Below are 20712 nucleotides of genomic sequence, written 5' to 3'. Positions count from 1 at the left end.
GCAGCCTTGCCTCCCGGGTTCAAGCAATTCTCCTGCCTCAGCCCCTGAGTAGCTGGGATTATAGACATGCGCCACCACGCCTGGCTAATTTTTGTATTTTTAGGAGAAACAGGGTTTCACCATGTTGGCCAGGCTGATCTCAAACTCCTGACCTCAACTGAGCCACTGTGGTTGGCCATGAATTTTAGGAAGGGGTTTTCTATTTCTTCAAAACACATCACTGGGAGTTTGACAGGGATTTCATTGAATCTGTAGATTGCAGTGGATAGTATGGTATCTTAAAAATACTGTATTCTAATCCATGAGCATGGAATGTGTTTCCATTTACTTATGTCTTAATTTATTTTAGTAGTGTTTTAAAATTTTCATTGTACAAGTCTTTTACTCCTTGGTTAAATTAATTCCTAAGTGTTTTATTCTTTTTGATGCTGTTATAAATGGAATTGTTTTTGTAATTTCCTTTTCAGATTGTTCATTGTTAGTATATAGAATTGCAACCGATACTTGGTTGTTGACTTTGTATCCTGTTACTTTGCTGAGTTTATTAGTTCTATCAGTTTTGTTGTGAAAAATCTTTAGGGTTTTCTACATCTAAGATCATATCACCTGTGAACAGAGATAATTTTACTTCTTCCTTCCTAATTTGGAGGACTTTTCTTTCTTTCTTTCCTTTCTTTTTTTTTTGTTTTTGTTTTTGTTTTTTAGAGACAGCATATCACTCCATTGCCTAGGCTGGAGTGCAGTGCTGGGATCATGGCTTGCTGCAGCCTTAAACTCCTGGGCTCAGGTGATCTTCCTGCCTCAGCCTCCTGAGTAGCTATGACCACAGGCACGTGCCATCATGCCTGGCTGGTTTTTAAATTTTTTTGTAGAGATGGAGGTCTTGCTTTGTTGTCCAGGTTGGTCTCAAATTCCTTGCCTCAAGTGATCCTCCCACCTTGGCCTCCCAAAGTGGTGGGATTACAGGGATGAATCTCTGCACCCGGCCCTTTTATTTCTTTTTCTTGCCTAATTGCTCTGGTTAGAACTTCCAGTACTGTGTTGAATAGAATTGGTGAAAGCAGGGATTCTTTCTTGTTCCTGATCTTAGAGGAAAAGCTTTCAGTCTTTCACCATTGAATATGATGTTCATTGTGTTTTTCATGTATGACTTTCATTAGGTTGGGGTAGTTTTGTTTTTTGAGTGTTTTTATCATGAAAAGGTATTAAATTTTGTCAAATGCTTTTTTCTGCATCATTTGAGATAATGAAACTTCTTTCATGCTGAAGAACATTGCCTGGTATGATCTCTCTGGGTGCCAAAGCACAAGATGTTTTTTTCCTTCATTGGTTAATGTGATGTATTACATTGATCAACTTTCGTATGTTGAACCATGCTTGCATTCCAGGAATAAAATCTCACTTGGTCATGGTCCTTTTAATATGCTGCCAAATCTGATTTGCTAATATTTTGTTGAGGATTTTTACATTAATGTTCATAAGGGATGTTGGTCTGTAAGTTTTTTCTTTTCTTTTCTTTTTATAGTATCTTGATGACATGACCTTTAATATAGAAAACCCTAATGAATCCACAAAAAACTATTAGAGCTAATAGATAAATTCAGAAAGTTGCAGGATACTAGATCAATATTCAAAATTTAATCGTATATATATACTGTATATTTATATATACAATAATATATTATATAATTATATATTATATATAATTGTATATATAATATATAATTGTATATATAATATATAATTGTGTATATAAATATATATAGTATATATACATATGATGTACATATACGTGTGTGTGTGTGTGTGTGTGTGTATATATATATATATTTTTTTTTGAGACAGAGTCTTGCTCTGTTGCCCAGGCTGGAGTGCACTGGCATGATCTTGGCTCACTGCAACCTTTGCCTCCTGGTTTCAAGCGATTCTCCTGCCTCAGCCTCCTGAGTAGTTGGAATTACAGGTGCCCACCACCACGCCTGGCTAATTTTTGTAGTTTTAGTAGAGATGGGGCTTCTTCACGTTGGTCAGGCTGGTCTCGAACTCCTGACCTCAGGTGATCCACCCGCCTTGGTCTCCCAAAGTGCTGGGATTACAGGCGTGAGCTATTATGCCTAGCCTATTTATTTATATTTTTTGAGGCAGAGTCTCTGTTGCCCAGGCTGGAGTGCAGTGGCTCAATCTCGGCTTACTGCAACCTCTGTCTCCCAGGTTCAAGCGATTCTCCTGCCTCCGCCTCCTGAGTAGCTGGGATTTCAGGCGCAGGCCACCACGCCCTGCTAATTTTTGTATTTTTAGTAGAGATGGGGTTTCACCATGTTGGCCAGGCTGGTCTCAAACTCCTGACCTCAGGAGATCCTCCTGCCTTGGCCTCACAAAGTGCTGGCATTACACGCATGAGCCACCGCACCTGGCCTTATTTATTTATTTAATTTTGGGGCACGGTCTCGTTCTGTTGCCCAGGCTGGAGTGCAGTGGTGCGATCTCTGCTCTCTGTAACCTCCGCCTCCTGGGTTCAAGCGATTCTCCTGCCTCAGCCTCCCAAGTAGCTGGGATTACAGGTGCCCACCATCATGCCCAGCTAATTTTTTTATTTTTAGTAGAGACGGGGTTTCACTGTGTTGGCCAGGCAGGTCTTGAACTCCTGACCTCAGGTGATCCGTCCACCTCAGCCTCCTAAAGTGCTGGGATCACAGGCGTGGGCCACCGTGCCCAGCCAAAACAATTCCATTTATAATAGCAACAAAAATAAATGCTTAGGAGTAAATTTATGTGAGGAGGTGCAACACTTGGATACTGAAAACTGTAAAACATTGTTGAAAGAAATTTAAGAAGGCCTAAATAAAAGAAAGATATCCTGCATTTATGGATTGAAAGACATAATATCTTTAAAACGGCAGTACTTCCCAAAGTGTTCTACAGATTCTAATGCTACATCTAAGAAAATCCCAGCTGGCTTTTTTGCAGAAATTGATGAGCTACCAGCCTGGCCAACATAGTGAAACCCCGTCTCTAGTAAAAATATAGAAATTAGCCGGGTGGGGGTGGTGCACGCCTATAATCCCAGCTACTCGGAAGGCTGCTGAGGCAGGAGAATCCCTTGAAACTGGGAGGCAGAGGTTGCAGTGAACTGAGACTGTGCCACTGCACTCCAGCCTGGGTGACAGAGCGAGACTCTGTTTCAAAAAAAAAAAAAAAAGAGAGAGAGAGAGAGAGAAAGAAATTGACAAAGTATTATAAAAGCCATATAGAAATGCAGGGGACCCAGAATAGCCAAAACAATCTTAAAAAAGAGTAAAGTTAGCCGGCCATGGTGCCTCACATCTGTAATCTCAGCTACTCAGGTGACTGAGACAGGAGGATCACTTGAGGCCAGGAGTTTGAGACCAGGCTGGGCAACATGGTGATACCCCATCTCTATTATTAATTTTTTTTTTTTTTTTTTTGAGACGGAGTCTCGCTCTGTTGCCCAGGCTAGAGTGCAGTGGTGCCATCTCAACTCACTGCAAGCTCCGCCTCCTGGGTTCACGCCATTCTCCTGCCTCAGCCTCCCAAGTAGCTGGGACTACAGGCGCCCGCCACCATGCCCGGCTAATTTTTTGTATTTATAGTAGAGACAGGGTTTCACCGTGGTAGTCAGGATGGTCTGGATCTCCTGACCTCGTGATCTGCCCGCCTCGGCCTCCCAAAGTGCTGGGATTACAGGCGTGAGCCACCGCACCTGGCCCCCATCTCTATTATTTAAAGAAAATTTTTAAAGGAACAAAGTTAGAGGACTCATAGTTCCTAAATTCAAAACTTACAACAAAGCTACAGTAGTCAAGATAGTGTGGTACTTGTATAAGTATAGATATAGGTCAATTGAATAGAATCAAGAGTTCTACACTGTTCTTTCCTGGAACAGCATGGAGTGCCCATATTTCAGGCACTTGCTTACGTGTAGGGAATTACGGTTGCTGTTGTATTTTGTTCTTTTTTTGTTTTTTTATTTTTTTTTCTACTCAATAAGCTTTCATGTCCACCTTCTGGTAATGATCTTATCCCCTGGCCACTAGTGTGGGCAAGTAACATTCTTTAAAACTTTTATTGTGAAATATAAGATACGTATATTTCATAATATATGCATAAACAAAATGTATAAAACATGAATATTCAATTTAATGGTGGCCTGGGCCTCTTAGGATAGGAGACTACACAAGTTTTGGTTTGGGGCTTGACACTGTTAGCTCTGTACTCTATTTCACCTATAAGAGTAATCACTGAAAACAGTGTAAGGCTTTCTGTAGTATTTATTATCTGGTTATTGGCTTTGGATTCCTCAGAAAAGAACTATTTGGACCGAACTGTATGGCTCAAAAGAGGCCCAAGGTTCTTCTTGCTCTTTTAGGTCCTTCATACCCTGTCATAAAGAGAATACAAGCAGGCAGGAAGAGCAAGGCTGATTTCAAAGTGAGTAAAAGCAGGCAGGGTTGTTGAACTCCTCCTTTGTAATCAGACCTGAATATTTTAGTGCTGCTTTTGGTTGAACTGGGCAAATACCCTTCTGCCAGAATAAACAGGAAGAAAGCATCCTCCTACATGCTAACAACATGCCCTCAGAAGCAGCTGAACCTGCTGGCTAATTACTCCGGAAAAAAATAGCATAACAGTAATTATGCCAAAACCAAAATTATCCTATTTTCTGGCATAGCAGATGTGCTTTGGCATCTAGAGGGTATCCTGCCAGCCAATGTTCTTCAGCAGAAAGAAGTTTTATTATTTTGGGGAGTATTTGGTGGCTAACATCCTGACTGACCCTTTGGAATAAAGTCTAACTAAAAATTAAAAATTCTCCAGGGACAGTTAATTTCTTTTACAATGGGTATAGACCTTTAGTACCTCCAGCTCCTTAATCTTCCAGTCCAAGGTTATCTGGTTAACCACTGCCAAACACAAAAGGACAAATACTATATGATTCCACCTATATGAAATATCTAGAATAGGCACATACACAGAGACAAAAAGTAGATTAGATGTCACTGAGGGGTGGGAGAAATGGGGAGTTATAACTTAATGGGTACAGAGTTTCTGTTTGGTATCATGAGAAAGATAGTGGTGATGATTACACATTGTGAATGTAATCAATGCCACTGTACACTTAAAATGGTTAAAATGTCAATTTTATGTTATATGTATTTTACCACATTTTTTTTTTTTTAAACCTAGACATTCTGTCACAGTTATGGAAACTGGAAGTCTAAAATCAAGGTGTCAGCAGGGTTGGTTTCTTTTTGGAGTCTGAGAAATAATCTGTTCCAAGCCTCTCTCCTAGTTTATGATGGTACTGGCAATCCTAGGAGCTTTTTGGCTTATAGATGCATCACTCCATTCTCTGCCTCCATCTTCATATGGCATTCTCCTCTCTATGTCTCGGTGTCTCAATTTACCTCTCATAAGTACACTAGTCATATGGGGTTAGGGCCTACCCTAATCCAGTATGACCTCATCTTAAATCAATAACATCTGCAATGTCCTGGTCACATTCACGGGCTCCAGGTCGACATGAAATTTTGGAGGACTCTATTTAACCTAGTACAGGACACTGCCATGGATAAAATCTTCTGGGAAATGTACATAGAATCAGAAGGACATTGACAACAAAAAGATCCCCAGAAATGCCACCATTTTATATGGGATATGTGGATGGAGAGGAATTCAAGATGCAGACTGAGCATCTTGAATGGTTAGAGAGGTAGAAGAAATCTAGGAGAGAGGGTTGTATGCCACTGAACCCAAGGGGGAGGGAAAACTTCAGGAGGGGTGTAGTCATCAGTGGTTTTAAGCACAGCAGAAAGGTCAAGAAAGATAAAGACTAAGAACTGTCCATGGAGTTTGGCAATATGGAGGTTGGTGTCCTTGGTGAGAACAGTTACATTAGAGTGCTAGGTAAGAAGCCAAATCGCAGCGTGTTATGAATCTTGCTTTTGTATGCCTTCAAATTGAGAGGCAGCAGTCTATTGGCAAAGCAGTCTTTTTAGTCTTTTTCACCCACCACCTAGATTCTGTTATTAATGTTTTACTATACTTGCTTTATCACATACCTATTCTTACAACATATCTATTCCATCAGTCCATCTTCTTTTCTTAGGATACATTTCAAAGTAAATTGCAGACATCAGGATACTTCCCCCTAAACACTTCAGCATATAAACTATTAAGTGGATTTCAATATTTGTTTAGTTTTTTTCTTTTAAAGTAAAATTTTCATACAAAGTAATATATAAATCTTAAGTGTACATTTGGTGAATTTTGACAAATGCATACACCTGTGTAACCCAAACTCCTATCAGGATATAGAATACTATTATCACCCCAGAAAGTTCCCTCACGCCCTTTCCCAGGCAATTTCCACCTCCAGAGGTAACCACTGTCTTGATGTTTTCCACCATATGTTAGTTTTGCCTATTTTAGAACTTGATATAAGTGAAATCACACAGTTTCTACTCTTTTATGCCTGGCTTTTCCTCAGCATGTATTTGAGATTCATACATGTATAAATTCATACATGTAGTAGTTTGTTCTTTTCTGTTATTGAGTCCTTTGTATGAATATACCACAGATTGGTGTTGTTTGTTTGTTTGTTTGTTTTGAGTCAGAGTCTTGCTTTTTCTTTTTTTTTTTTTTTTTTTTTTTTTTTTTTTTTTTTGAGACGGAGTCTCGCTTTGTCACCCAGGCTGGCGTGCAGTGGCCGGATCTCAGCTCACTGCAAGCTCCACCTCCCGGGTTTACGCCATTCTCCTGCCTCAGCCTCCCGAGTAGCTGGGACTACAGGCGCCCACCACCTCGCCCGGCTAGTTTTTTGTATTTTTAGTAGAGACGGGGTTTCACCATATTAGCCAGGATGGTCTCGATCTCCTGACCTCGTGATCCGCCCGTCTCGGCCTCCCAAAGTGCTGGGATTACAGGCTTGAGCCACCGCGCCCGGCCGAGTCTTGCTTTTTCATCCAGGCTGGAGTGCAGTGGCTCAATTTTGGCTCACTGCAACCTCCGCCTCCCAAGTTCAAGCAATTTTCCTGCCTCAGCCTCCCGAGTAGCTAGGATTACAGGGACCCGTCACCACACTTGGCTAATTTTTGTATTTTTAGTAGAGATGAGGTTCCACCATGATGGCCAGGCTGATCTTGAACTCCTGACCTCAAGTGATCTGCCCACCTCGGCCTCCCAAAGTGCTAGGATTATAGGCATGAGCCACTGCACCCGGCCTAAACTTTTTTTTTTTTTTTTTGAGATGGAGTCTCACTCTGTCACCCAGGCTGGAGCGCAGTGGCACAATCTTGGCTCACTGCAACTTCCGCCTTCCGGGTTCACATAATTCTTCTGCCTTTGTCTCCGGAGTAGATGGGATTACAGGTGCCTGCCACCACACCTGGCTAATTTTTGTATTTTTAGTAGAGATGGGTTTCACCATGTTGGCCAGGCTGGTCTCAAACTCCTGACCTCAGGTGATCCAACCGCCTCAATCTCCCAAAGTGCTGGGGTTGTTTCCAGTTTTTGGTTATTAGGGGTAAAGCAACATTGTTTGTTTGTTTGTTTGACTCTTAAATGCCTGTCTTATAAATGGTGCTAAGCAGGGAAAAGCTAATTATTAAACATTGTTTGACTGAACTGTGAACCATATTCTCCCCTAATTTATCTCAGAAATCACTACTATTTAATAATATTGTTTGTGTTTATATGTGATTTTAAAATGATCCCCACATTGATTAAAATGACCATCCCTGAAAGTGAGGCCAAAAGGAAGGAACCTTCCTAGCCTACTCTGCCATGACTTGGGCTTTAAATGGGCTGTTTTCAATACTGGCATTCAGGTCACCTGCAATTTTTATGTTATCCAAATGTTTTACGTTTTATTGATTTTGATGGAGAATCAAAAGACATCTGTTGTGTCTAATGTGTCTACATGCATCTTGACAAGGGGACTGGACATAAAGACATGTCAGGGAGCTGATACTCCAGGAGCTGGATCAGTATAGGGAAACTGTTAACGGGCAGGTCTTTGTTCTTAGAGCTCCCAAGATGGTGGCAAGCCTTTTGTTCTCTGACCTTGGGGTTCTTGGCTTCATGGATTCCAAGGAACGGAACCTTGGGCCATGTGGTGAGTGTTATAGCTCTATTAGAAGCTGTGGGTCATGGAAGAGAACCGTGGAACCCAGTGACTAGTGTTCAGCTCGATTAGGACAAACCCGGGCACTTAGTCATGCAGGAACAATGGCAAGCCTTTAGCCTGATCCGGAGCGGCAATGGGCGCCTTGCTGTATCAGAAACGCAGGGGTAGACGGTGAGCGAAAGCTCGGCTGGAGCCGTAACAAACACAGACCAGAAGAGTGTGCAGTTGCAAGATTTAATAGAGTGAAAACAGAGCTCCCATACAATGGGAGGGGACCCAAAGGAGGTTGCCCCTCCCGGCTGGAATGCCTGTTTATATCCCGATCATTGTCCCTCCCCCTGTGCTCTCAGGTGATACATGATTTGACTCTTTCTTTACCTCCTGCTTTTAGCCTAATTTGTATTTTAGTGAGCCCTCTTTACTACTTGATTGGTCAGGTGTGAGCTGAGTTATAAGCCCCAAGTTTAAAGGTAGGTGCGGTCACCTTCCCCAGCTAGGCTTAGGAATTCTTAGTCAGCCTAGGAAATCCAGCTAGTCCTGTCTCTCAAAACTGGGTTCTTGTTGAGAGGACAGCGATAACCCCACTCACATGCACCGAGATTAGCAGGTCTAGGTTCCTCCAACCCTATATGGGCCTAGTGACTGGTGGCCAGATTACGAAACAAAAAGCATTTCTGATTGTTTTGCATGTGAAGAAAACAAACAAAGTTTTATTGAGTTAGGGTCTTTGCATTCAGTTCTCTGTCTCTTCACATTCTTTTCTTTTTCTTTTTTTTTTTTTTGAGACAGGGTCTGGCTCTGTAGCCCAGGCTGGAGTGCAGTGGTAACACGATCATAGCTCACTGCAACCCTAGCCTCCCAGTAGCTGGGTCTATGGGTGCATGCCACCAAACCTGGCTAATTTTTTTCTATTTTTTGTAGAGACCAGGGCTTCACTATGTTGCCCAGGCTAGTCTCAAACTCCTGGGCTCAAGCAATCTGCCTGCCTCGGCCTCCCAAAGTATTGGGATTAGAGGCTCAAGCCACCGCTCCCAGCCATCTCTTCACATTCTAAAATAACTTTGTAGGGAATGTTCCAAAGGGCCCTCCACAACAAGGAAAATCAAGTGTGTGTCTTCTGCGACTTAAGCTTGTGTGCCTTTTCAGCTGCTCATTTGCAAACATTGTGTGTTTAGCTTAGCTTAGCTCTTTGGGGCATAGGTATAATAGTATGGCTTATTGGTTTCTCCAGATAGAAAAACTTTCAGCATCTGAACCAGCAGACTCTGTGGAGAAGAAAGGTTTCTCAAGGTATCACCCAGTTCCAAAGGGAGGTGGATTAGATGTTGAGAGGTTAATTGGCTATGGTCAAGGAAGATGTTTGCATCTGAGCAAATAGCTTTGGGGCAGAGATGATTTTATTTTTCATTTATTTATTTTTTGAGATGGGGTCTCACCGTGGTGCACAGGTTGGAGTACAGTGGTGCGATCTTGGCTCACTGCAACCTCCGCCTCCCGGGTTCATGTGATTCTCATGTCTCAGCCTCCCGAGTAGCTGGGATTACAGGCACCCACCACCACGCCCAGCTAATTTTTTTGCATTTTTTTAGAGACGGGGTTTCACCATGTTGGCCTGGCTGGTCCCGAATTCCTGACTTCAGGTGATCCACCTGCCTCAGCCTCCCAAAGTGCTGGGATTACAGGCATAAGCCACCATGCCCAGCCACAGAGATGATTTTAAATGGCCACTTGGGCAGGGCCTCTTATGGAGAAGACCTTTAGGTGGGGTTATGACCCAGGGAGTTAGCAGCTAGGCAGTTTTGCCAGTGAAAGGGTAGCTTTCCAGGTAACAGGACTTTGTAGCCCAAGTTTAATTGTTGTATCCCCTTCCTCCAGGAGTTGTTTGTATATTTTATATATATATATATATATATATTTTAAATCGGTCTTGCTCTGTCACCCAGGCTGGGGTGCAGTGGTGCGATCATGGCTTACTGCAGCCTAGACGTCCCATGCTGAAGCGAACCTCTTGCCTCAGCCTCCTGAATAGCTGGACTGACTACAGGCATGTGCCACTGATAGGGTTTGGCCGTGACCCCACCCATAATCTCATCTTGAATTGTAATCCAGATTGTAATCCTCATGTGTTGGGGGAGAGACCTCCTGGGAGGTGATTAGATGTCCTTTTAAACAATCCTTAAAGAGAATCATGCTCTAGTCATATAATTTCAGGTAAAACCATTTAAACACACAAAGTTTTGTTTTTATTGTCCCTTCCTATGGAATTAAAAACTGACATTTCCCCCCATACTCTAGCACTATTATTCTCCTTGTTCTCTTGCTTGAGGGGTATGGTTCTTTGTCCTGAACTGGTTACTCCTCCGTGTCCTCCTGGCTCCCAAGCAGGCCTAGCTTCTCCCTGCCTATGTTCAAGGAAAACAGGGGAGCAATTCTGGAAAAATATTTGAGCCCATGAAGTGTTAGCTAAGTTATCCAGATCATTAGGGATCCTGTGTGCTATAGATGGATAAATCATTACATTAGCAATAAAAAGGACATGTTTTCCCTCCAAGCACTGAAAAATGGAAGTGATTAGAAGCTAAGTGGCTAAATCAAACTGCATTGTAAAAAGCATTCTAGTCTTGCAAATAATCAGATATCCAGGGCAGTGCTATAAAAAGCATTTATTTTTCCCCCCTGATTCCATTGTAGGGAAAGAATACCATCCTAGGTCCAACTTGATTGGTGGAATAGACTGAGGGGAAAGGAATAGCTGAGATGCAGTTGTTAGACAGACCTGCTAACTAGGGTGGACCAGGGACTGGGGAAGGCAGCTTGGCTCACAGCAGCGGTTTAACCCAGCCAGAAAGCAGTGATGTCCAAGGAATACTGTAAACTCTGGTTGTGGTTCAGGCAGCGGTTGACAAATGGGGGTTCCAGAGGGTGGGTAGAGCACAGCAATAAGTATTTTAGGCTGGTGCTAAGAAGTCTAGGCACACAGTTGCCATTTAAAAGGCTGGTGTGTGTGATTAGTGGGGACTCTGGCCCAGAGCTAGGGATTAGGGGCAGCACTTTAGTCTCTGGGGAAGACGCCTGGCTAGAGTTACACAGAACCCCAGGTTTCATAGGGGTTTCAGGATACTGGGTAGGTTACCAGTTCAGGAACTTGGAAATAGTCTAATAATTTAAAACTGTTATTTTTTCCTTCAAGCTCTAGAACATAGATCAAGACTGCTTTCCAAAGCAGCTCTGAATAATTAATAATTCCCACCAATAGTGGGAGTTTTTCACACCTTGCCAACACTTGTATTTTCCTACTTGTTGGTTATAGCCATCCTAATGGGAAGTGGTATCTCCTTGTGGTTTTGGTTTGCCTTTCCCTGACAACCAATGATGTTGAGAGTCTTTTCATGTGCTTATTGCCCATCTGTATATCTTTTTTTCCTTTTATTTATTTATTTTTTAAGAGACACAGTTTCGCTATGTTGTTCAAGCTAGTCTTAAACTCCTGACCCCAAGCAATCCTCCTGCCTTGGCCTCCCCAAAGTGCTGGGATCACAGTCATGAGCCACTGCACCCAGTCCTGTATATATTTTTTCCCCCTCTGGTTGCTTGTGTGTTTGGCATCATATTTAAGATACTGCCAAATCCAAGTCATGAAGATTTTTACACCTATATTTTTTCCTAAATTTTGTAGGTTTAGCCCTTAGACTTAGGTCTTTGATCCATTTTGAGTTAATTTTTGTATACGGTATGAGTAGGGGTCCAATTTCATTCTTTTGCACATGGATATCCAGTTGAAAAGAGTTCTTTCCCCAGTGAATTATTTTGGCGCCCTTACTGAAAGTAATTGACCATAAACCACTGAAGAACTTTAAGCAGAGGAGTGACATGATTTATTTTATGCTTTAAGACAGTATTGCTGGCTGCTATATAGAGAGTGTATTGGAGGGGCAAGAGTTTATGTAGGGAGAGCAGTGAGTAGGAAGCTGCAATTATCCAGGCCAGAGATGATGGTGACTTGGGCCACAGTAATGGTAGTAGAGATGGAAAGAAGGTGGTTATAACTTGGGAAATAAAGTTAGTAGGACTTGGGACTGCCTGGCCTGGGGGTGGGGCATAAAAAGAAAGGAAAGGACAAGGATGACTCCTCTTTAGGTTGGGGTCAAGGATTCTCTTCAGATTTGAAGTCTGGATGGCTAAATAGATGGTAGTGTTATTTACTAGCACACAAATGGAGAAGCACGTTTTTAGAGGGCAAATAATGAGTTTAGTTTGGGATGAATTGAATTTGATTTCAAGCGGAGATGTCCAGAAGGCAGCTGGAATATGGGTCTAGAGTAGAGCTTGAGGGACAGCTCTGGGTTGGAGAGAGTGATTTGGGAGTCATGAGCACATAGGTGGGAGTGGAAGCTCTGGGAAAACTTGAGGAGAGACTAAAAAGAGTGAGAAGAGGTCCTAGGACTGAGTCCTCTGGGAGGAAGAACACAGAAGAAATGGTCAGTGAAGAGGAGGAAAACCAGAAGGAATCTATAGGAATCTGAAAGGAGGGAATTTTAAGAGGGGAAGGGAGTGATCAATAGTGTCAAATGCATCACGGAGCTCCAGTAAAATAAGGCCAGAGAAGTTCCCATGTTTCCATGCCCCTACACATAGAGGTTTGTTTTACAAAAAATATCACTTTGTACTTCTTATGGGTGCCAACTTAAAAAAAAAAAAAAACTGTGGAACCAATAATCTTTGCACATTCATTTTCCACAACTAGTGCCTGAAGGTGTTGCTGGCAGCATCTGGTGGATATTTGTTTGTGTCTCAAGTGATGCCAGCTTTCATTGGCATCTTCTGTGCTAATCTTTCCCAACCTGAATTGAGGATATTAAAAGTCCAGCTGCAGTTTGGATTCTAAAATGAACTCTAAAGCATTCTTAGACTGAATGTCCAATGTTTCCTTTCTCTTCTTCTTCTTTTTTTTTTTTTTTTACCTTTTTTATAGATATGTGAAAGAGGCCAAAGAAGCAACTAAGAATGGAGATCTGGAAGAAGCATTTAAACTTTTCAATTTGGCAAAGGACATTTTTCCCAATGAAAAGGTGCTGAGCAGAATCCAAAAAATACAGGAAGCCTTGGAGGAGTTAGCAGAACAGGGAGATGATGAATTTACAGATGTGTGCAACTCTGGCCTGCTGCTTTATCGAGAACTGCACGACCAACTCTTTGAGCACCAGAAGGAAGGCATAGCTTTCCTCTATAGGCTGTATAGGGATGGAAGAAAAGGTGGTATATTGGCTGATGATATGGGATTAGGGAAGACTGTTCAAATCATTGCTTTCCTTTCTGGTATGTTTGATGCTTCACTTGTGAATCATGTGCTGCTGATCATGCCAACCAATCTTATTAACACATGGGTAAAAGAATTCATCAAGTGGACTCCAGGAATGAGAGTCAAAACCTTTCATGGTCCTAGCAAGGATGAACGGACCAGAAACCTCAATCGGATTCAGCAAAGGAATGGTGTCATTATCACTACATATCAAATGTTAATCAATAACTGGCAGCAACTTTCAAGCTTTAGGGGCCAAGAGTTTGTGTGGGACTATGTCATCCTTGATGAAGCACATAAAATAAAAACGTCATCTACTAAGTCAGCAATATGTGCTCGTGCTATTCCTGCAAGTAATCGCCTCCTCCTCACAGGAACCCCAATCCAGAATAATTTACAAGAACTATGGTCCCTATTTGATTTTGCTTGTCAAGGGTCCCTGCTGGGAACATTAAAAACTTTTAAAATGGAGTATGAAAATCCTATTACTAGAGCCAGAGAGAAAGATGCTACCCCAGGAGAAAAAGCCTTGGGATTTAAAATATCTGAAAACTTAATGGCAATCATAAAACCCTATTTTCTCAGGAGGACTAAAGAAGACGTACAGAAGAAAAAGTCAAGCAACCCAGAGGTCAGACTTAATGAAAAGAATCCAGATGTTGATGCCATTTGTGAAATGCCTTCCCTTTCCAGGAAAAATGATTTAATTATTTGGATACGACTTGTGCCTTTACAAGAAGAAATATACAGGAAATTTGTGTCTTTAGATCATATCAAGGAGTTGCTAATGGAGACGCGCTCACCTTTGGCTGAGCTAGGTGTCTTAAAGAAGCTGTGTGATCATCCTAGGCTGCTGTCTGCACGGGCTTGCTGTTTGCTAAATCTTGGGACATTCTCTGCTCAAGATGGAAATGAGGGGGAAGGTTCCCCAGATGTGGACCATATTGATCAAATAACTGATAACACATTGATGGAAGAATCTGGAAAAATGATATTCCTAATGGACTTACTTAAGAGGCTGCGAGATGAGGGACATCAAACTCTGGTGTTTTCTCAATCGAGGCAAATTCTAAACATCATCGAACGCCTCTTAAAGAATAGGCACTTTAAGACATTGCGAATCGATGGGACGATTACTCATCTTTTGGAACGAGAAAAAAGAATTAACTTATTCCAGCAAAATAAAGATTACTCTGTTTTTCTGCTTACCACTCAAGTAGGTGGTGTCGGTTTAACATTAACTGCAGCAACTAGAGTGGTCATTTTTGACCCTAGCTGGAATCCTGCAACTGATGCTCAAGCTGTGGATAGAGTTTACCGAATTGGACAAAAACAGAATGTTGTGGTTTATAGGCTAATCACTTGTGGGACTGTAGAGGAAAAAATATACAGAAGACAGGTTTTCAAGGACTCATTAATAAGACAAACTACTGGTGAAAAAAAGAACCCTTTCCGATATTTTAGTAAACAAGAATTAAGAGAGCTCTTTACAATCGAGGATCTTCAGAACTCTGTAACCCAGCTGCAGCTTCAGTCTTTGCATGCTGCTCAGAGGAAATCTGATACAAAACTAGATGAACACATTGCCTATCTGCAGTCTTTGGGGATAGCCGGAATCTCAGACCATGATTTGATGTACACATGTGATCTATCTATTAAAGAAGAACTTGATGTGGTAGAAGAATCTCACTATATTCAACAAAGGGTTCAGAAAGCGCAATTCCTTGTTGAATTTGAGTCTCAAAATAAAGAGCTCCTGATGGAACAACAAAGAAATAGAAATGAGGGGGCCTGGCTAAGAGAACCTGTATTTCCTTCTTCAACAAAGAAGAAATGCCCTAAATTGAATAAACCACAGCCTCAGCCTTCACCTCTTATAAGTACTCGTCATACTCAGGAAGAAGATATCAGTTCCAAAATGGCAAGTGTAGTCATTGATGATCTGCCCGAAGAGGGTGAGAAACAAGATCTCTCCAGTATAAAGGTGAATGTTACCACCTTGCAAGATGGTAGGCACCCATATGAAGGTACATGTAGTGCTGACTCTATAGCTACTTTACCCAAGGGGTTTGGAAGTGTAGAAGAACTTTGTACTAACTCTTCATTGGGAATGGAAAAAAGCTTTGCAACTAAAAATGAAGCTGTACAAAAAGAGACATTACAAGAGGGGCCTAAGCAAGAGGCACTGCAAGAGGATCCTCTGGAAAGTTTTAATTATGTACTTAGCAAATCAACCAAAGCTGATCTTGGGCCAAATTTAGATCAACTAAAGGATGATGAGATTTTACATCATTGCAATCCTTGGCCCATTATTTCCATAACAAATGAAAGTCAAAATGCAGAATCAAATGTATCCATTATTGAAATAGCTGATGACCTTTCAGCATCCCATAGTGCACTGCAGGATGCTCAAGCAAGTGAGGCCAAGTTGGAAGAGGAACGTTTAGCATCTTCACCACAGTATGCATGTGATTTCAATCTTTTCTTGGAAGACTCAGCAGACAACAGACAAAATTTTTCCGATCAGTCTTTAGAACATGTTGAGAAAGAAAAGAGCTTGTGTGGCTCTGCACCTAATTCCAGAGCAGGGTTTGTGCATAGCAAAACATGTCTCAGTTGGGAGTTTTCTGAGAAAGATGATGAACCAGAAGAAGTAGTAGTTAAAGCAAAAATCAGAAGTAAAGCTAGAAGGATTGTTTCAGATGGCGAAGATGAAGATGATTCTTTTAAAGACACCTCAAGCACAAATCCATTCAACACATCTCTCTTTCAATTCTCATCTGTGAAACAATTTGATGCTTCAACTCCCAAAAATGACATCAGTCCACCGGGAAGGTTCTTTTCATCTCAAATACCCAGTAGTGTAAATAAGTCTATGAACTCTAGAAGATCTCTGGCTTCTAGGAGGTCTCTTATTAATATGGTTTTAGACCACGTGGAGGACATGGAGGAAAGACTTGACGACAGCAGTGAAGCAAAGGGTGCTGAAGATTATCCAGAAGAAGGGGCAGAGGAAAGCAGTGGCGAAGCCTCCAAGTATACAGAAGAGGATCCTTCAGGAGAAACACTGTCTTCAGAAAACAAGTCCAGCTGGTTAACGACATCTAAGCCTAGTGCTCTAGCTCAAGAGACCTCTCTTGGTGCCCCTGAGCCTTTGTCTGGTGAACAGTTGGTTGGTTCTCCCCAGGCGGCAGAGGCTACGAATGACTATGAGACTCTTGTAAAGCGTGGAAAAGAACTAAAAGAGTGTGGAAAAATCCAGGAGGCCCTAAACTGCTTAGTTAAAGCGCTTGACATAAAAAGTGCAGATCCTGAAGTTATGCTCTTGACTTTAAGTTTGTATAAGCAACTTAATAACAATTGAGAATGTAACCTGTTTATTGTATTTTAAAGTGAAACTGAATATGAGGGAATTTTTGTTTCCATAATTGGATTCTTTGGGAACATGAAGCATTCAGGCTTAAGGCAAGAAAGATCTCAAAAAGCAACTTCTGCCCTGCAACACCCCCCACTCCATAGTCTGGTATTCTGAGCACTAGCTTAATATTTCTTCACTTGAATATTCTTATATTTTAGGCATATTCTGTAAATTTAACTGTTGTTTCTTGGAAAGTTTTGTAAAATTATTCTGGTCATTCTTAATTTTACTCTGAAAGTGATCATCTTTGTATATAACAGTTCAGATAAGAAAATTAAAGTTACTTTTCTCAAGTGTTTTCCATCCACTTTGTTTCACTGAGATGATACTGGCAGAAGCCTGTCATTATCAGTCCAGATCTTAAGACATGCTTGTGAACATGCTGTTTCATGTTTTCAGCTTAATACAGGTGGAGCATCCCTAATCCAAAAATGAGGAAACTTTCTGAGTGCTGACATGATGCCACAAGTGAGGAAAGTTCCATACCTCATGTCATGTGACATGTCACAGTCAAAATGAAGGTGTACAACACACTGTTTACTCAGCATCCCCAAGGGAAAAGAGATTCTGTAAGCCCCCTTCAGCTACTATATATCCTTTCCACACAGGCCCAGATTCTCCCATGCAAGCCTGCCTACAAAGGGCAATAAAATGGTTCAACATACACAAACTTTGTTTCAAGCACAAAATCATTAAAAGTAATTATAAAATTACCTTCAGACTTATGTATATAACGTGTATATGAAACATAAATGGATTTCGTGTTTCGACTTGGATCCCATCTCCAAAATATGTCATTATGTATATGGAAATACTCCAAAATCCAGAACACTTCTGGTCCCCAGCATTTTGGATAGAGTACTAAACTGGAACAGCAGAAAGCTGAGCTAGGTACCTGGTGCTGGGATTCTTTATCACTGGTAGCTTGCCCTGGAGTCACTGCTGACCATTTAGCCATTCTTCATGCACCATTAACTGTTCTCCCTTTCGCCAAACCAGGTATCTCGTCTATTCTGACACATATTATCACAGTCTATCTTGGATTGTAGACTGAAAAGGAGTTTGGTACCCTTGTAGAAAGACAAAGTGCAGTATAGCATGCTGCACTCTATCACTAGAGAAGTGGACTATCCTTGATGAAGTACTATGTGTTGGGCACTCCACACAGGTTTCTCATTTCAGCCTTACCATAATCCTTTGAGGTGAAGGGAGAGTAGCATTTCCATTTTTCATTTGAGGAAACAAAGGCTCAGTGAGGTCATGACTTCCCCATGGTGACATGGTTGGGGTGAAACTGATTTTTAACCTTGTGTAAATGAATACACTATAATACACTGAGCTGTTTTTACTCACAACACTTCTGACACCAAATGTGGGGGTTTTCCACATCAAGCAATTCTCCAGTTCTCCAATTAAAAATTGAACTGGTGTCCTACAATTCAATTTCGACACTACCCAGGGTTAGCACGCTCAGTCCCACCAAACTGCCCTCACTTCAGACGTCAGTTGTAAGTATTCGGTCCCCATGTTACCCACACTTCTGTCTGACTTGGCTACAAATTAGGGGTTCCCGTGACCGCCCCATCCCACCCCCTGGTTTAATAATTTGCTAGAATAGCTTATAAAACTCAGGAAACGTTTACTTACTATTACCAGCTTATAAAGACTACAACTCAGGAACAGCCAAATGGAAGAGATGTGTATGGCAAGGTATAGGGGTGGTGCATTAAGCATCCATGCCCTCCAGGCACACCACCCTCCCAACATTTTGATATGTTAATCCAGGGATCTCCAAACTCCATTGTTAGGGTTTTTGAGGTTTCCTTAGGGAGGCATGATTGATAAAATAATTGGCCATGGGTGATTCACTCATCTTCAGCCCCTCTCCCCTCTCCAGAGGTTGCAGTTATGGCTGAATATTCCCTCTGATCATGCCTTGATGTTTCTGGTGACCAGCCCCCATTCTGAAGCTACTAGCGGCCTCCAGCCACAAGCTATCTCATTAGCATAAAAAAGACACCAGTTGAGATTTCAAGGCTTTCAGGAACTATATGCCAGGAACCAGGGACAAAGACCAAATATTTATTTTTATTATATCCCATACATATAAAAGTTACTTGTAAATTATATGTATATACACACTAATAATCTCATGTGTATTGCAAGAAATTACATAAGTTCAAAAGAGAAGCTGAATTTCAGGTTGTTGATGGAACAAAATATTGTTCTTATAAAAGCAATTTATTACTATTTTAGGGTAATGTGATTGAATATATATCATTATTTTTGAAATATTGGTGTAATTGTGATTTAGCAATTCACAGTCTGCATCTGAGTTCAGCTTACCATTTCCCTGTGCTTCCCACCGTGATGTGAAGGGAGTGGCTGTGCCCTACATCTTTCTCTGTCCCTTCCACCATACACACACAAATGTTTGTGAAAATTCAGCTAATAAACTTCTTTCTTCCCTGATGTAGAAAACAAAAAAATCCACACAATTTGCCTTCAAGGAAGCTTTAGCGGCCTATATCCATTTGATCTGAACAGTGAAACGTCTTAAGTTCTAGGAATATTTCTCACTGAAAATAGCAACGCTCTTTCTGTTGAAGTGTGTGTGTACTATGACAAATTCTGTTGTCTGGGGAAAAAAAAACATGCTCATGGTAAACTATTCAAACAGTATCCATGGCAGGGATTTTTAACCTGGGGTTCATCATGGGTAGAAGAAGTCAGTTGTCTGAATTTGGATGGAAAAAAAGTTTTATCTTTTCTCTGTCTGGTAGCTGAAATACAGCATTTCCCTCCATCATGAATGTGAAGCAGGAAAATAGGGTCTGGAGGCAGGGAACATAAAGCCGATTCACACTAAAGCTATGGCAGGAAATATCCTCTCCACAGGGCGTAGGCCAAGTAAATGACTTTGTACCTTCACTTCATCCTTTCCATTTACATAGGGTGTACCCCAAGTAACCAATGGCATCCTCTAGGGGGTATTTAAACTCCCCAGAATTCTGTAACAGGGTCTTTTGAGCTCCTATGCTGTGGAGTGTAGTTTCGTTTTCAATAAATCCCTTTGTCCCTTCCTTGCTTTGTGCGTTTTGTTCTTTGTTCAAGATGCCAAGAACCTGGACATCCTCCACTGTTAACAAATGTAGCCATAAACTGCAGAAGTATTAGCAGTACACGTTATTGTCACCAGTAGAAATCACATAGATTTCGGGGTTATTGCAGATATCTCAAAATGCCATTGATATTCATTACTGCAAAGTCACAGTGCTTTTTAGACCTACTACCAGGTATTAATATATTAATAAAGAGGCACATACACATATTACAAACTTTTTTTTCTGAGACGAGGTCTTACTCTGTCACCCAGGTGGGAGTGCAGTGGCACAATCTTGATTCACTGCAACCTCTGCCTCCTGGGCTCAAGCGATCCTCCCACCTCAGCTCTACCTGCCCCTGCCAGGAGTAGCTGGGACTATAGGCGTGTGCCACCATCACGCCTAACTAATTTTTTGTATTTTTGGTAGAGACGGGGTTTCGCCATGTTCCTCAGGCTGGTCTCAAACAAGACCCCATGTCAGTAAATCATTAAAAAAAAAAAAAAAAATCGATAACATGTAGTTTCAGCTTTAAATTTTTTTTTTAGACATGGGGTCTCACTGTGTTGGCCAGGCTACAGTGCAGTGGATATTCAAAGGTGCAATCCCACTACTAATCAGCACAGGAGTTTTGACCTGCTCAGTTTCCAACCTGGGTCAGTTCACCCCTTTGTAGGCAACCTGCTGGTCTTTCACTCCCAGGAGGACACCATGTTTTTCTTTCTTTCTTTTTTTTTTTTAAGAG

General features: G+C 41.5%; 1 protein-coding gene across 3 annotated transcripts in view; it reads left to right on the top strand.

Annotated features, from left to right (window-relative positions):
• ERCC6L (ERCC excision repair 6 like, spindle assembly checkpoint helicase) overlaps window positions 1-17156 on the top strand; it is a 44696-nt gene extending 27540 nt beyond the window's left edge. For all 3 annotated transcript variants that reach the window (XM_005593940.4, XM_074029327.1, XM_074029328.1), the window contains one exon: window positions 13119-17156. In XM_005593940.4, coding sequence (XP_005593997.3) covers window positions 13119-16809 — 3691 coding nt within the window. In that variant the 3' untranslated portion in view covers window positions 16810-17156. The remainder of the gene's footprint in view (window positions 1-13118) is intronic.
• The last annotated feature ends 3556 nt before the right edge of the window (window positions 17157-20712 follow it).

This window comes from Macaca fascicularis, chromosome X, assembly GCF_037993035.2.
Source record: "Macaca fascicularis isolate 582-1 chromosome X, T2T-MFA8v1.1".
In the NCBI taxonomy this organism is placed as follows: Eukaryota; Metazoa; Chordata; class Mammalia; order Primates; family Cercopithecidae; genus Macaca; species Macaca fascicularis.
This window is presented reverse-complemented; position numbering and strand designations above follow the sequence as displayed.